This window comes from Fringilla coelebs (assembly GCF_963513975.1).
Source record: "Fringilla coelebs genome assembly, chromosome: 9".
In the NCBI taxonomy this organism is placed as follows: domain Eukaryota; kingdom Metazoa; phylum Chordata; class Aves; order Passeriformes; family Fringillidae; genus Fringilla; species Fringilla coelebs.
The window spans coordinates 7408044-7424893 of NC_140067.1; the positions used below are offsets into that span (position 1 = coordinate 7408044).

Sequence of the window (16850 nt, forward strand, 5' to 3'; positions counted from 1 at the left end):
TTCAGGAAGCAGCAGAGAGCTCCTCCAGGAGCTGAGGTTAGACATTGGAAATGGTTCCTCGTGGGAGCACACAGGGAAATTGCTGTGCACATGTGCATGTGTGTGTGCAGAATTCAGAACGAAGGGCTTAGACACAGCAGCTCCAAGGATGGAAATAGGTCAGTGGTTTAGTGCTCTCCACGTGTTCCTCCTCTGTGACAGCTCTGAGAGGCAGTTGGAAGGCAGCCTGGGATTTCATTTAGAAGCGTGAACCAGAAGAAAAGGAAAAAGAGAAAGGAGGGGGTCATTTTGCTTGTTTTGATGCCCATGTGTCCCATTTTCAATTATCCCTCTCATCCACTCTCGCTGGGATACAGTGAGATGCCTACAAATGAGCCATGAGAGAATTTCAAAGGTTTGCATGCTCCATTCGTAAAAACTCAGTGGAAAAAACTATGCACCTCATTGGGTTGTAAAACTTGTCTTGAAATTGGCTGAGGACAAAATTTCCCTTGGGGTTTTAGCATTTTGAAAAGCCTGAAAGATTTTGTGTACCTGATTAGGGGATTGTTGTCTTCTTGTTGTCAGATCTTGCCCTGTAGATTCTGGATTTTGCTTGGTAGGTACAAAACCACCTACACTTTAAATACATTTCTGCATGATGTGAGTAGGATTAGTTTTGTTCAGTCTTGGCCATGTGTTCTGGACTGGTAGAGCTGGCTGTGGTCAGTGGGGCGTTCCCAGAAAAGATTTGTGTCAGCCACGCTCAGTGGGATAAGCTGCCATTGAACACATTTCTGTAACCCTGCTAACTTGGGGCTGGGCTTAGAGTGAGATTTATCCTGCCTCTCTTAAGCTGTTTAACAAGAGCCAGGAGATCTGCTCTCCAGCTCTGCAGCTGCCATAAATTTACTGATCTCCACACCTACAATTGTCAACACTTGTACCAACTTATACTGACTGTGGATCAGCCCTCTGGATTATTTTTTAAATTAACTCTTCTAAGAAAGTAAAATCATACTGGATGTAGGTGTCTAGGATCTAATTCTGGCTCAGTATCCATACATGAATGGTCAGTCTGATTAGATGTGAAGTGTTCAAGAACATGGAAACTGCTACAGAGGACTAAACCAACATTCTTATATTGGTTACTGATCTGCTCTTTTATACCTTCCCCCTTGCTCTCTGTCCTCTTGTGATGTGAATCCAACTCTTCTGCTGTAATTTGTGGCTACAAGTGTCATGTAGACACTTGCATTTTGGCCAGGGCTGCCTTTTGCTCTGTGTAAAACTCCTTCCAACCTATTACATTTAAAAGTCTCTCAACTTTTTGTCATCCCCTCAAACATGAGGTCAGGCAGTGTGGCACAGCAGAGCCAACAGGGCTAAAGTGGTTTTTGTGATGTCAGATTTTGTCCCAAAGGCTCACGTTCCTCCTTTGCTGAGCACGTGGCCACAGCAATGACTGCAGGGAATGTTTAGTGCCAATGCAGAAAGGGCCTGTGTTGGCAATTTAAAGTCCTGACTTATAATTCAGGGGTTGGGGGAGTCAGAACACAAATTTGGAGAGAGAGGGGGGCTTTTACAGGGCTAAATTTGGAACTGGGCTCTTTTTCAATAAATAAGGCTTGTTAAGGTACCTGAAATCCTTATACCAGTATCTTGGACATAAAATATTCATATTTATATTTATAAACGTGGGAAAAATGGGGTTTGCACACACAGTTGATGGCTAAAGGTCTGCCTGGACTTGCTGTGGGAGTGACCTTGCTCAGAACAATGAAGTTTCCTTTCCTGGCTGTAGCCCAGCAAGGATGCATGCAGTCAAAATTAACCAAATATTTTGCTGCATATTCCAGGGAGGGAGGTTTTCTTTGCTTTTTGTGGAATCCTGATTTCTATTTCTGACTCTGTCAGACAAATGCAGAGTGATCTTGGCTGATTCCCTCAAGCCCCCTCTGCTCCTTGGTCTTAGCTGCAAAGTGAAACTAATTCTGTGCCCCTGCCTCGCTGAACCATTGGAGGACATTCCATTAATGCTTGTGAAATGCTCCAAGAGACTCCCTGGAAAGCAAACCAGAGATGTCTGAATTTTAGGGGATTTGGTTCAGCTCTTGAGGCACAAAGTTTCTGCTTCTGGAAATGAAGAGAACTGTGTAGAATTGGAGCGTCTGAACGTGAAATCTCCATCCCTAGTCACAGGTTATGTGGATTTGTTCACAGTTTGACCTCTATTAACGTTGGACACCTAGAAAAAACCCAAATATCCCTGTCACAGTGTGAAACAGCCTGTCTGTTTGATCAGGTATTGCATCCTTGGGGCCTGAGGGGAGCATAGCACATCAGTACATCTGTTAACCACAGTGGGTGTCCCTACAAGGGTGGGGAAAATGAGCAGCCCAAGCTGCTGGACATGATGACAGTGGCCAGGGTAGTGGGGATGGCAGGCATTTGTACCTTCTACCTGGCTGGGATTTAGTGCACAGTTAATTGCTCTGTAGGTAATTTTGACTTTTTTTAGATGCATTTAATCTCTTTTTTCTTTCCCACCCCTTTCCTACAGACAAATGTTTCTTCAGGGTTTGGGGTTTTCTGTGCTGTTTGCTAGAACATGTTCTTTTTGCCTCTGGCACTAGCATATGGATTTTCTATTTGTGTGACAAACAAGATAGCAGTTTACTTAGGAATTCTTGTTCCACCTGTTGCTCGAGATCCCCAGCTTTAAATCTCACTCTTTAGTTGGAAATGTTTTCAGGCATCCACTGTGACACTTGATTATGTTACAAGAAATGTAAGAATTCAACCTGTGAGCTGCATAATTTCAAGTGGCTGTCCAGATAGCAGATCTTTCTTTTCTGTGGATTTTCCTATCACCTTGCATTGTGCTAAACAATAATGCTAATCCATTCAATCACCTTGAATATTTTGCTAATCTGCACTTATCCTGTGGAACTATCTTCAGTAGTTAGATGGGAAATGCAAGCTGAGACCAGGCAAGTACAAAGTGATTGTGATTTCTTTTTCTTTTGAGGGAAGCATTTGATGCCATCTCTCTTAATGCACATGCTTTCTGATTTGATCTCATGTTATTGATAATCACAGGCTATTTTTTGTGCCCTGCTTTTGTTTAGGAGCCATCACAAATCAATCTCATGAATCTTGCTTCCTGTCCTGTGGCATTGGCATTAGCACATTTCTCTGCTCTGTGGCAATGACATTTGCATGTTATTCTTGTATTTAATCTGCTTTGTAGGGTATTTTGCTCAGAATGTTTTGTGGTGTTTTAACCTGTGGGGTTTATAGGATTTTATGGTGTTATTTATCTCAGTTCATGTATCTTTCATTCCATCATTAGCATATGTTTAGGAAGAAGGTACAATAAATGGAAGAAGGCAACTGTGTCCTTCATTTGAATAAAACATAGGTTTGCATAAGAAGTTAATAAGAAATCATGTAGGGACATGGCCTAATTTTTGAAAGGATGTTTTGGAAAAAAAATTGAGCTATCTTCCTCCGTCTAGATTTTCATCTGCCTTCTCATCATTTCTAATCCTGTTGCCAAAGCTGCTTTCTCAACTTTAAAATCTTTCTGGAATTAAGTGGCTTCTGGATCTTGACAATGCAACATTTTGATGCATGTGTTTGTCACATCCTGATTAGATTGGTATAACTCCTGCTCTCCCAGGTCCCTCTCAAAACTCAATTCCTAAACCAGAGTTTCATACAAGATGCTTCCACTAGGGTGATGAAACAGAGAAATTCAATCATACCACGCATAGGTTATCCATTTTCCAGAGGCTGATGGGAGAGATTGGATTTTCAGAGCTCTTCTGGGCTGTTTTGTTTTGTTTTCTTTTGTTTTCTTTGCTTCTGTTCTTGTCTTCAAGGCTTCAATAAATTCTCTTTTAAAGTGGAGAAAGTAATTTCCATCTCTTCCTGTCCATGAAACTACTCTCTCCATGGGCTTTGACTGCAGGTGAACCATTTAAATTTTGTCATCCTTGAATTTGTTTACCTCCACATTCTTTTTCAAGCCCATGCATGGGCAGAGTGACCCATTTTTGGTTTATTTTATTAGTTCTGCCTCGTAAGGATTGGATAGAGGCACCACAACTTTCTTGGCTGGCATTTAGGTCAAGCCAGTGTAGAGGAATTGTTTGATTCTGAAGGTAGGGAATTGCTCTTTTCCCTACATGCTTCCAATAATCACATTTTGAGAGACTTACACAGGGGCCTCACATTTTTCTGTCAGAAGGCAGCAAGAACAAACTTCTGAACAGCTCCAAGGTTTTTGGACCACTGGCTACCAAAATCAAAGAACTAAATGTGCGCACAGTGGAAGCCACAGCACTCAGATCTTAGTCCCACCTTGAACAAACCAGCTAACAGCCCTGCTGAAAAGTTTCCTTTCTCTCCTGCCAAACCCTGAAGTACTTTTCAGGGTGGAATGTGACTGGGGGGGTTGATTTCTGAGCGCTGCCAGGAGGATGACACCGTGCAGGTGCTGAAACAGGCGGAACCTGCCCAGTTAATCCTGGTTGTGTGATGTGTGTATGGTGTGGGATACAACAGGCTAATGGATAGATCCACTGGGAAGATGAACTTTCTTCCTTTGTCCATTTACAGCTCAAATGAATGTTTACAAGGACCTGTAACAGAAGAAAACCACCTCCCTAATCACTTCATATTCACTGCCAGATCACTGCACTCCCTGTTGCTAAAAGGTGGAGAAATGGGGCACCATCCCAGATGAGGGTTTTGAGTTTCAGCCCTGTATCAGCTTGGATGCAGGCAGAGGATGAATTTATGAAAAATAAAAGAGGGGAAAATATAAAATTTAAATAGACTTTGCAGGCTCATAAAGAGAATTAGCTCAGTGTGAGTTCTTTAGAAGCTATTTCTGCATCTTTCTCTAGAAAGTTATTAGACTGTTCTTATTTTTTCAGAATCTGTTCACCCATTCCAAATTTTGACGGATATTTTAAAAGCTCATTTTTGTTAAGAAGAAAACAACATTTGACAGAGCTGGCTTATTTTTGACAGTCTGGGGGCTGGCAGTGGATGAAGAGAATTGTTTTTGCAGACCCACTGAATGAATCAGGAAAGTTTCATCTTTGCTTCAAACTTTCCCAAGGCTTTAAAGAGTTTTTGAAATGTTCTCTTCGCTCCAGGCTCCCTCATTCTCAGTCTCCCTGTGTGTCTTGAGGACACTGTCAGTATCCCCCTCCCACCCCCTATATTTTGAGGATGAATTGTTTCATGTTTGTTTATGCTAAGCCATGAAAGCTTGAAATTGAAATTTGTTTGCTCCTCTGCTTCCCATTCATATATGTTCCCATTCATTGTACATTTTTGCTCTAGGATTTTATCTCAAGGGTGCTGAACTGTGTGAGGCTGCAAATATGCAGGAGAAAAAAAAAAAGTAATTCTGTGAGCCTGTGAAGTCGCCTGTCCCACAGCAGGGTTCTCTGGTGTCCACTGAGGTATGAGCAGCAAGTGAAACTTTCCCTGTGCCTGAGACTTTCATAGAATTATAAAGAAAAAGTGTTTAGTGCAGCCCTCTGGAGGTCTTCAGCCCATTCTCAAAGCAGGGCTAACTTCAGCGTTGTGTTGGTTACTTAGGGCTTTTTACAGGCAAGATTTGAAAATCCCCATGGATAAGAACTCATAATGTGGGAGGGTTTTCCCCTCATTTCAGTTCCCTGTTGCCTAATTAAAATTGACTTCATTATATAATCTTTTCAATGGTGATTAAAAGCTGTGGATGTCCCATCCCCAGAAGTGTTCAAGGATGGATGGAGCTTTGAGGAACCTGGCCTAGTGAAAGGTGTCCCTGCCCCTGGCAGGGGGTTGGAACTAAATGGTCTTTAATGTCTCTTCCAACCCAAGCCCTCCATGATCACCTTCCACCTGAACTCTTTCCTGGTCTTTCTGTATAACAATTATCAGAAGATTTCATTTTCCCTGGTTTCATGCTCACCTCTTTTCTTGTACAGTTGCCTTTAGTAATTGTTGCATTCTTTTATACATCACAGAAAAGGGTATAATAAGATAAGCATCTTATCTTATTATAAATTTTTCTGGCAATTTTACACCCATTTGCACCTATTTTTGAGGCATAACCAAAAAAAAACCCAACAAAAAAACCCCAAACCCAAAAACTCTGAATGCCTGAAGGTTTAAATTTTTCAGCTTTAACATTCTCATCAGGATTCTCAAACCAATCTATCATTGCACCATTATTCATTGCAATGAGATGTTCCAGTGCTCCGGAACCAAAACGCGTCGTTTCAGCTTGGCTTGGTATCAAATCATATTCTGCTGGTGTGGTTGCAGTGATTGATAGAAGCCCCACTTTGATAGAAGCCACATTCCTGTTCCTCTGCACCCAACAAGCATCCAAATCAGACAGGTGACCCACGTCCCACGGGATGGCACCAAATCCCTCTCATGTGCCTTGGAGTTAGGAAGAGGAGGTGTCATGGAGCATCATGAGAAATGCCTCCTTGCCAGGTAGCTTCCCTTCTGGGGTGGAGAGTGTGCCCAGCTGCTGGGACTGTGGAAAATTTAAGGCCTAAGTGATTTGAGGTAGGAATTGGAAATGGACCAGAGACCACCATGCTGTCAAAGAGTTCCTCGTTCTCTGCGTTGTTTGGGCGGAGGCAGCACCACACAGAGAAGCTCAGGTGGTAAAACTCTGCCCTTTAAATTAACAAGTGATTGGGAAAAATCTGAGCCTGATTTAACTCCCTCCTAAAGCATCTGGGCTTTTTATTGATTGCAATCAGAGACAGAGCAGGACTTTACAGCTCCTTTGCCATCTTCTGAAATGTTATGTGACAAACATAACAGTGGTATTATTTCTGCTATGAAATGTTAGTTTATCATGGTGGTGATTCTGGGAAGAACATTTGCAACATTCTCAGTTTCTGGAAGACTTTCCAAAAATGAAATAATTTGGAGGTTTTGGTGTGGGTTTTTTTTGGGGTTTGGATTTTTTGATACGAGTTTTGTTAACTGATTTGGCCACATTGTGCCTTTGCTAAAGCATAGTCACCTGGCAGGTGTTAAAATAATCTAATAGAATAAGGTTAATCTTCTCTCTTTAATTAGACAGCCATATGTAACACACCCAGTGGGCCAGATAACCTTGAAATTCAAAGTGAGAATAAAGACAGATTTGAGAGGAAAATATCTTTAGTTACAGGTGGTAAGAAGAAACAGGAGGGAATGTTCACTGATACAACAGCACAACCCTACACAATCCCTTTTCTCCATCCAAACCCTAAGAGAATATGTCTCAAAAACTGGGCTGGGATATCTCATGCTTATCTTATCTTATATGCTCTTATAGGCATTGCAGGATTGTTTGTTAAGTACAGACTTATGCAATCTTGTTGGAAATGAACTCAACAAAATGCAGGGTCTGTCAGAAAACCTTTCTTTGATTCCATAGATTATTTAATCTCCATCTGGAGAGCCTAACAAAACCCTGTTGCATATAAAACCTTAAAGGGAAGGCCTTGTAAAACCCTGGCTCAGGCCTGGTGCTTTGGCTAAGCAGAAAGGGACTGTGAGAAAGGGACTCAGCTGAATTAGGGGTAGAAAAACAAGTTATGCAACCATTGTGTGTTCTCATTGCGGCGTGTGATGGTTGGTTGAATGATGCTTGTTGTGATTTAAAACTGTGTAGCTGATAACAAGGCTTAAAAAGGCCTGGGTTTTGGAATAAAGGGCTCTGCTCTGCACCTGCCTGGGGACCCTGGGTCACTGTGCACCCTCACCTACATGTGCCCATCACTGTAGCACAAAACACTTCATAATCCTTCATGCAGCTCCTCTCCAAACACCATGGAGGGTTCATAATTATTTTCACAAGTGAAGAACTGATGCATTGCAGTTGTGCCCTAGGATGTAGCATAGTAATCCTTAAATTCTGTTCAGGAGAGTAAAAGAAATATCAGGTGCAGTGCTAACCCCAACCAGGTTCTCAGACACAGCTGAAAGCAGCAGTATCAGGATATAAAGCCAAGAAAAATGGCTGAATTAAGGTATGACTGAAACCCACCCCAAACCCACTCATGATCCAGTAATACCTTACCATTCTCTAGCAATCTCTGACAAAGTTGAATGTCTCTAATATTCTGTCCACTCACAGTGCCATTTTTATCAGATTTGGAGAAGCTTTGAGTACAGTCAGCTTCAGCTCAAATCAGAGTTAGGTGCTGGACGTGTACCATGCTATGTAAACCCAAGTTATCCCCAAAAGCCCTGTCCTTGGCCTCTCAGATAGAATGGTTCAAATTAGTGGCTGTCTCTAATGTAAGCCAATTTTTGTCCCAGTTGCTCTTTTATGAACCAGGGACAATGTGGTCCCCTCTTGTACCAGTGCTGTTGGGAAAATTAGTCCATCAGTGCTTATAAAGCAGTCATCTCCTGCAGTGCTGAGCACTTCAGAAAAGCCATGAAGAGCTGAATAGCTCTGTCCTTGGAGCAGGCTTTGAGTAGCATGCAGTAAGCAGCAACCTAAGGTTGCATGTTGAACAATAAGGAAAAGCCAAAATATTGAATAGCCCACTCATTAATGACCAGGGAGGATCCAGAATAAAGAGAGTTTATGGAAAAGCACCCTGTGCTCCTGCAGTTAGAGGCTGTGCCTCAACAGTGACAAGCACAGGGCTGAAGGAAGGCTCTGTGGAGAGCTCAAAGTTGTGATGTTGAGGTTGTCTCCTTTGAGTGCAGCTCTCTGTGTGTAAAGGGTATGGTAGTGAGGGCTGATCCGTCTTCTGGGGGTGTTCCTATCATGCTGGTCTGCAGGGAGCAGGGTGTGTCTTTCCTCTTTGCTAGAAGTGAGTAGAATTCCAGATTTGTGTGCCAGGCAGGACAGGAGATGTGCTGTAATAGGGAGGAATACCATCCTGTAACAGCTGGAGTATTCCCTAATAATTGTGAGCTGTGTTGTGTGTCTGACTATTTGCAGTCTGAGGAAGGCCAGAAGTGGGAACAAAAGCACAATTCAAGAGCAGCCATGTCTCCAGAAATGTGTGTATCTGCTGTTTTATGTGACCCACTGTGATGATGAAACACTTATTTCCACCCAACCTGCCCCTCCAGGAATATAGAGAGACCAACAAAAAATACAAATGTTTTAAAGAAGGGTTGCTTATCTGAAGGGAAACATTTGTTAGGACATTGTGGGGAAGTGTCAAGTAGATAGGGCAGGAGGGCCTAGAAGGGTTTGACTTGTTGACAGGGAGTCCAGTAGATCAAGCACAAGTTGAAATTCTCTTTCTCAGTGGTTTGCAGCTTGTGATCCATGAGCAGGTGCCTTTTGAACAGCATCAGGAAAGAAAGTTTATATAATACCACACTATGGGCTACATATGTGAGAGTTCTGAAGGCCCTGTGCCTACAGTAGAAATATTTTGGGATCCAAAAGTTGGGAAAAAAACCTCCTGTCTCCTGTGTCATTAAGTCAGTGATGTGTTTGGTTTTGAAAAGGCCAAACAATGAATCAGGCTTTAAAATGGAAGCACTGTAGGTGTTGCCAGCAAGTTGTTTAAAACACCTGAGAGCCCAGGATTGGCGTGGCAGTGACTCAGACCCAGCTGGGAGCAGCAGTCTGAGAAAGCCTTCCCGGGGCAGGACAGGTGGGACTGGCTCCTGCAGGGTCATTTGGGGAGAGCCACACGTGGGGATGGGCTCTTCCTAGGGAAAGCTTTGCTAAACTGGGCTTGCATCCCAGGGGAAGTGCTGGAAACCCTGTCCCACTGAAAACTGGGCAAGGCACAATGCAGAGGTGAAGATACAGAGAGTCCTGTGGCAGCTGCAGGGGTGAGCTGCTCTAGGGAGGGGGTCTAGGCACACTCACAGGGTGAAGTTCTCTTTTCTGTAGGATGGGTTTTTATTTCCAGCATGCTGCTTTGCGCCCAGGAATCCTTCTGGCATTACCTGGGGTGTGTAAGGAGGGTTAACACAAGAATTGAGACGTATCCTGAAGATCAGAGCGTGCCCATGTCAGGAGGGGATGTGTGTCTTCCTCGGTGTGTGTTCCTGTGACACCTATTACCAGCCCTGAGAAATGCATGTATTCATCAGAAGGAGAAAATATCCCTTTGTGTTTATTCTTATTTAACATTGTTTACACAGAAAATGGAGAAGCACATCTTTAACCGTCATGTACGATTTAAAATTATGTCAGTACACCCGGCAGAGCTCATTCTGCAAACATCTACTCCACCGTGTGGCCTCTGAGAGCTAATGCTGCTCTCTGCCCGGAGCACACTGCAGTGGCTCTGTAAAACAGCCTTTGTGAAGGTTTCCAGAGCTCTAAATCAAAAATGCAGAAAGATGGGGAGGAGGAGAGAGTTTTCAGAGCAGGGGTTCTCTGTAGCTGGAGCGTTAGGATGTCTTGCTACCTAATTGCTTTAGAATATGTGGGCTTGAAGGAGTCCTTTTTAATGAAGAATAGCCAAATGCTAAATGGCAAAGCCCAAGCACCCAGACGGTGAAACACGCACTAATGAAGACCTGCCTCGGCTGGCAGGTGTGCAGCTGATTTGTAAAACGCCGTGAATATATCAGTTTTGAAGTGATATTTGTGGAAAGAAGCAATTCTTCTGCGTGCTGCCCTTGCCTCTGCTCCCTGCTCCTGCCATCCCTGCTGCAGTGCCTGGCAGGGACAGCAGCCAGAGGGACCAGCTGCCCTCTGCCTGCCCTCCCACTGCACCGACAGGGGGAAAACAGCGCTCCCCCTTCCCCACTGCCTTTCCAACCTCAAATCCTACCCCTGCCGGTGGTGCCAGGCCTGGGTTGGAGCTTTGTGTGTGGAGATTATCTGGAGATTCACCTGGTGCTGATCCAATGAACCAACGCAGCCTGACAAAGCCGGAGGGAAGGGTGCGCGGTTCTCTTTGTAACAAATCGCACGGCGTGAAAAAGGATTTCTTTACCTCCTTTCCTCCATTATTCTCCGTATCTCACCTTGTGGAAATGGGTCTGTAAGGAAGAGATTTAGACTCACATGGCAGGAAAAACAAGCAGGGCAGGGAGAAGTGGAGGTAAAGGAAGGCAGAGTTCCTGGAGGTTTCTGTAACTCGGAGATTCCAGGAAGAAGAGGCACAACCTTAAAGAATAGGAAGAAGCCCTGAAAAATAAACCCAGCATGGGCCTTGGTATTAAATCCTTCCTCAGGATGTTGTCACCAAAGCAGCTGTGTAAGAAATCCTTAAAAGCAGTGATGAGTTCAGTCCCAGAGGCAAAGGGTTTCTGTCCAGAGAACTGCCCAGCAAGCTGGGTGTTGGTCTGAGCATCTTTGGTTTTACTGAGTTGAGCTGGTAACCTCTTCAGATCTGGCTGCCTCCCAAGTAGGGAGGGATGAATACTGCAAAATGTTTCAGTTTCCAGTGCAATTTTGAAACTCATTTGCTTTGACTGAATTTGCACTGTGTTTATGTAAATTTATAAACACTGTAATAAATTTATCTACTTACAGAAAACAGAAATTTTAGAAAAAGGCTGGAAAACATTGGTGAAACACAAATTCTAATTCAACAAGAATGCTCACAGAACCCGATTTAAATGAACATTCAGTCACGGAGCAGAAGCACAGCATGTGGTCTGTAGATCTAGCAAACTATAGCAAGCATAATCCAAAATTCAAACAATGGTTATCAGCTTAAATGCTTTAAACTCCATACATGCCATTGTGGCTCCAGTGACTATGTGACCAAAACCTAGGTTTTTACAGTAGGAATGAAGACCAAAATCAGGTAATAGCTGCAGGTTGCTACTTTGCTTGCAGTTATCTGGTCTATGTTTATTTCCTAACCTGGCAGACTCTGTGCCAGCGCCTCATTCTCATCAGGCTCTGTGGCATTGTGACCTGCCACCTCCATAAGAGCATTCATGGGCATGGTCATTAATGCTCTCGGAATGGGATGTCCTCCAGTGCCCTTGTTCCAACCCTCACTAATTCTGAAGCTGTTTTTGTCTTCCCTTGTACCTCTTGGAGTCTGTAATATTTCCTGAGTTTTTATCTTCTGTGTCCCCCTTTTTAAGGTCATCCTTAAAGAGTACTTAGATATAATTTAGGGACTTTCCCCCCCTTGTTAATTTTGTACTGAACACATTAGTTTATTTACAGCACAAAATAAATCTAATGTGTATAGGGCAGATTTGGAAACACTTTCTAAATTAGGGGAACACCTACAGCCACGTGAAGAACTTCATTGAAGCAAACGACAACACTTGCACTCTGAGTAAAAGAACTGGTCTCAAATACTGAGAGATTATGTATTATCTTAGGACACACTTGTTTCCCAACATGGACCTGCTGTTTCCAGAGCATATCTGTATTTCTACTTTGCCTACCCAGTGTTTGAAGCAGCAGGCAAACAGTTAAGCAGTGGAACCAGCAGCAAAGTGCTCCAGAAATTACCCAGTTTGAGGCTGGGAGAATTAAAAAGCAGTGCAAGATGCAATTTTAAAGTTATCCTGTTCAAGCTCTTGCATTGGAGGCATTAGCCATGAGGGAGATCACATCAGCTGGGAGCAAGATAATAAAATGAATGCAGGATCTGTAATGGACACGGGGGAGAGGCTCGCCGTATGTTTTGGTCATGTCCTGATATACGTGAGCTTGGGGAGACAGTTCTACATGCAATAGAGTCAATAATCAAATCTGAAGTACCAAGGAACACAGCTTGATGTTTCCTTGGAGAGGCCACAAGTTTGCAGCAGACGAAAAAAGAGAGGCTGTGGTAGATACAAATTTGTCTTTAGGCAAAAAGGAAAGAAAAAAGACTTGAAAAGTGGAAGCGGGGAGAAAATATTACACTGTTTCCAGACTGGAAAGAAATAGTAATGCCTACATCAGAAAGTTAATTAATTGTTGTTACATTGATAAATATGTGATATACCACATCAAAGACTAGCTAAATGATATTTGGAAATTAATTTGGATTCCTATTAAACAGAGCTCAGAGGAGCTTCCCAAATGAATAACTTGTTTGTTAAGCATTGCTTCCTTCTGTTTATAAAGTCTTTTCAAGTAAAGACAACTATTTTCAACTGTTCTTGTTGTTTTAAATGAACTACGAGATTCATCTCTTACCAGGCATTCCTGACACATCCAAATACTGCAAATTGCAATGCCTTGCTTAGGATCTTATAAAAATTAGGCATTGCTTACCTCTTTTCTCTATGGAGATGACTTAGATAAAGTTATCTAAAAAGTCCCAACCCCTAAATTTAATATTGACAATATGCTCATTTTCTCTAGTGTTAAATATTACTAAAAGAAAATGCAAATGTGACACATTAACTATATAAATATAGGTTCAGATTCTGAGCTCTTAAGAAAGTTTTTCTACAGTAAGAATGTTGTTTTTTTGGGAACTGTGCCAAAATACAGTAAAACTCATGACAGTTTCTGCTTTTATTAAATGAAAAACTCATTCCTCTCATTCTGCTCTTCTGCCAGTTTTATCCTGGTGTAATTCCACCTACATCTCTGGAAGAACTTCTGGTTTTTATTAATGTCTATGAGTTCAAAAGAAGATAGGATTTACTAGAGCCGAGTGCAGAGAGTTTACATGAAGACAAAAAGAAGAGAGAGAGAGAAATCTGACACAAGATGCTGCAGAGTGGGATGGCAGCAAATATCTGAGTTGTCTGTGGAATTGTAGTTGTTTAAAATGTCCAGGAAAAAAAATCCATCTGGTTATCTGGTTTCTGTACAAGCAGAGGAGTGGCTAGCACGACAAGGAGGTGGCTCCTGCACCCCAGCAAGCGCCCAGGGCAGCAGTGATGGAGCTGCAGAGCTGCACTTGGGTGTTTGAGCTCCCAGAAAGCTGATGGGGGGGTTGTGTCAGCCCAAGGAGCAAAGCAGCTCCTGCTTGCTAAGATAGCCAAAGGAAGTTTTACAAAAGAATGTCACATTAATTTTGTCTCCTTTGGTTCCTAGGAAGATATTTGTTCATCAGGTTTGGAAGTGAATTTCATCCTATGGCTTCATCCCCTCACTTTTTTAAGCATTTCACCTCTCTTAGTTTTATTTTCCTTTCTCTTTGCCAATTAAACCTGTGGTTTGGGTCTTCAGATTCTTAGATTTTAATTTTTTTTTTTTTTGTCAGAGGATAGCACTGCTGGAGTGAATCTCTTGTTTGCATAGGTGTATTTAAAAGATTAAGGCTGAACAGACATTCTTATAATAGACATGGGATCAATGAAAGCTCTTCTTTTCTCAAGAAGCTTTAAGGCTTAGCAGCAAGGTTGATTTTTTTGTTTGTTTGTTTTAACTATAGAAGAAGTTGCATCTCTACCTGGGCTTCTATTATTTGTAGGGTCTTCTACAGAATCCTGAGCAAGAATTTACCCAATTCATCCCAAGCTTAGCTTGAGGTGACACAGTTCTCTTCCTGCATGTATCAGCAGCCAAAGGTTTTCTAGGTGATCTTTGCAGCAGGCACCTGATTTCCCCCTTCTCCTACTTGTGCCACTTCCAGCTTTCTAATTTCCTTTTCAAATTTCAAATTTTCAATTTTAGTGCTCACTCTATCAACAGCCTCCTGAATTTCAGTGGGGCCTCACAAAGAATTTGGATACTACTCTGTGGGGCTATGAACAGCAGAATCCAAGTCAGGACAGTGTCCTGGGAGGGATCTGAGCCAGGGCAGGAAGGAGAAGCCAAGGTGCATCCATGCTCCAACGCCTACAGCTTTTGATGGCCAATAATCATTTTAACTTTTTGGTTTGGTTGGCTAACTTTTGCACAGGCAGTTGCAGGAGGGGAAGAGGCAGGACCTGGGTTAGTGGGACAATGACATTCATGCTTGAAGCACAAACCTAGTGGCCACTGACCACGATGCTCTGAAGAGCCCTGCTGGGCCAGAGGATGAGCTGAAGGTGTGTCGCTGTAGGACACGAAAGAACACACACACACACCGCTTTTAGGGTGAAGAAGAAAAAAGAGCAGTTTATTTTCTGACTCCAACATTTATAGTTTTACAAAGGCGACAGTGGATTGGAGGGTGACAGTGACACCTCTCCACTGACGCTGGTTTAACTAACAGTCTATCAACTTTCTCTTCCTCCATAAAGGAATGCAAAACAATGAATTGTTTACAGAAAGTGTGTGAGAAAGTTCGCTACAAGAATGTCAACATCAGAAAGCTTAGAGAATCTCAAAAAACCAGAGTAACAAAGGTGCAGTTTGGTGGGGCAGTGTGTAAATTGCCCTCGCAGCTGCAGACCCTCAGCCAGAGCTACAAAGAGGAGGGAACCTCCAAGGCTGTTCCAGGGCCAGCCTGCCCAGCTGGGAATAGGGAAGGATGCAGTGGGCAGAGGCTGTGGAGGGGAAGAAGGCTGAATGGCCAGAGCTGTTCCAGTTGGTATTCCGCTGGTCCCGTTATTTCTGAAAGGTGCCATCGCTGCAGGCTCTCCTCAGGGGAAGAACAACGTTTAACTTCTTCAGCCACAGAATACACCCCTGACTCTGCAGCTGGTCCGAGGAGAGGTCCCAGCCCTGCTAAGTGCTCTGTGTCTGTTCTCTGTGTGTGTTTGTGCAGGTGCTCCCTGCTGGGGTTCGACCTGAACCGGCACTGGGCCAACCCCTCTGCGTGGGCTCACCCCACCCTGCACGGAGTGAAGGAGCTCATCATCGACATGTACAACGACCCGGTGAGTGGGGACAGAGCTACTGAGCCCCCCCTGTGCTCAGGGACCCACCCACCCCTGCTGCAGGAGGCCGGGGAACAGTTGGGCTTTTGCTGCGGGAAGCACCAGGAGTGCAGAAAGCGCGTGGAATGATGCTCAGCTCAGATTAGCTATGGAATCATTCCAAAAGCAGGGCCTGGATTCAGCTGAGCTGCTCTGAGCTGGATTCAAACCAGCAGGCCCCCCCAGATTGAATTAAGGAATGGCAGCAATGCTTAATCCGGGGCAGTGGTGGCTGTGTGGTGTGTAGGGCAGGAGAGGGAGAATATTTGCAAATATTATATAAAGATGCATGAACACACTCATGAGAAGCAGAGGTGTTCTTGAAGGTGAAATCTTAGCTAATCAGAGGAGATGGATTGAGGAGAATATGGAGGAGTGGGAAGGAGGCAGACAGCTATTGAATGTTTGACATCAAAGCGCAGAAGGATTATTGAACGTGGCACCTAAGAAAAACTGCTGGGAAAAAAAATGGAGATGGGTAGGAAAAAATCACTACCAAAAAATAAGAAGAGATTTTATAGATTATTATTTTTTTCATTATAGGATTCCTGGTATTTGTCTTTTCTTTTTCCTTCTCACAATGGAGAGGGAATTTGAATCTTTAAGTCCCTGAAGTTTTGCTAATTCTTCCTTTTGTTTTTTCTTTCTTTCCTTTTTGTTTCTGTGAAAAAAGACCTTGCTAGCCTTGCTAATAAAGAAAGAGGATTCTTACCCCTGGCTACATCATGTATAGGATAAAACCTCCTTTAATTTAACTCCTGGTTTTCCCAATACATCTTAATTAAACTTTTTATCTTCCAGTAATACCTGTACAGAGGAGTTTTTAGGTACAAGGAAGATAGGGTAATAGATAAGATCGTTACATATGGACTGGAATCCAATTGCATGAAAAATATTTTCTTAGACCGCTAATTGTTCGCCACGGAATTTGTCTTTGTATTCAGTTTCTGCAGCACCTTGCACTGTGCATTGTGCCTCTGACCAAGGCTCCTAAGCTCAATTAAAGTGATGATGATGATAATGATGGAAAGGCACAGAAAGGAGCTTTGGAGCCAGCCTGGTCCTTCCTCTTTTTTCTACCCCGAAAAGCAAGATGATTTTTGTTCTAGATAATGGAGTGAGCATGCAGATTGCTTTCAGAAGAGGTTTTT

At 43.1% G+C, this 16850-nt stretch overlaps 1 protein-coding gene across 1 annotated transcript in view; it reads left to right on the forward strand.

Moving 5' to 3' along the window:
• AGBL4 (AGBL carboxypeptidase 4) overlaps nt 1–16850 on the forward strand; it is a gene marked incomplete at both ends in the record, with an annotated part of 878788 nt that overhangs the window by 720019 nt on the left and 141919 nt on the right. The window contains one exon of the mRNA XM_084210960.1: nt 15549–15660. Within this exon, the coding sequence (XP_084067086.1) occupies nt 15549–15660 (112 nt within the window). The remainder of the gene's footprint in view (nt 1–15548; nt 15661–16850) is intronic.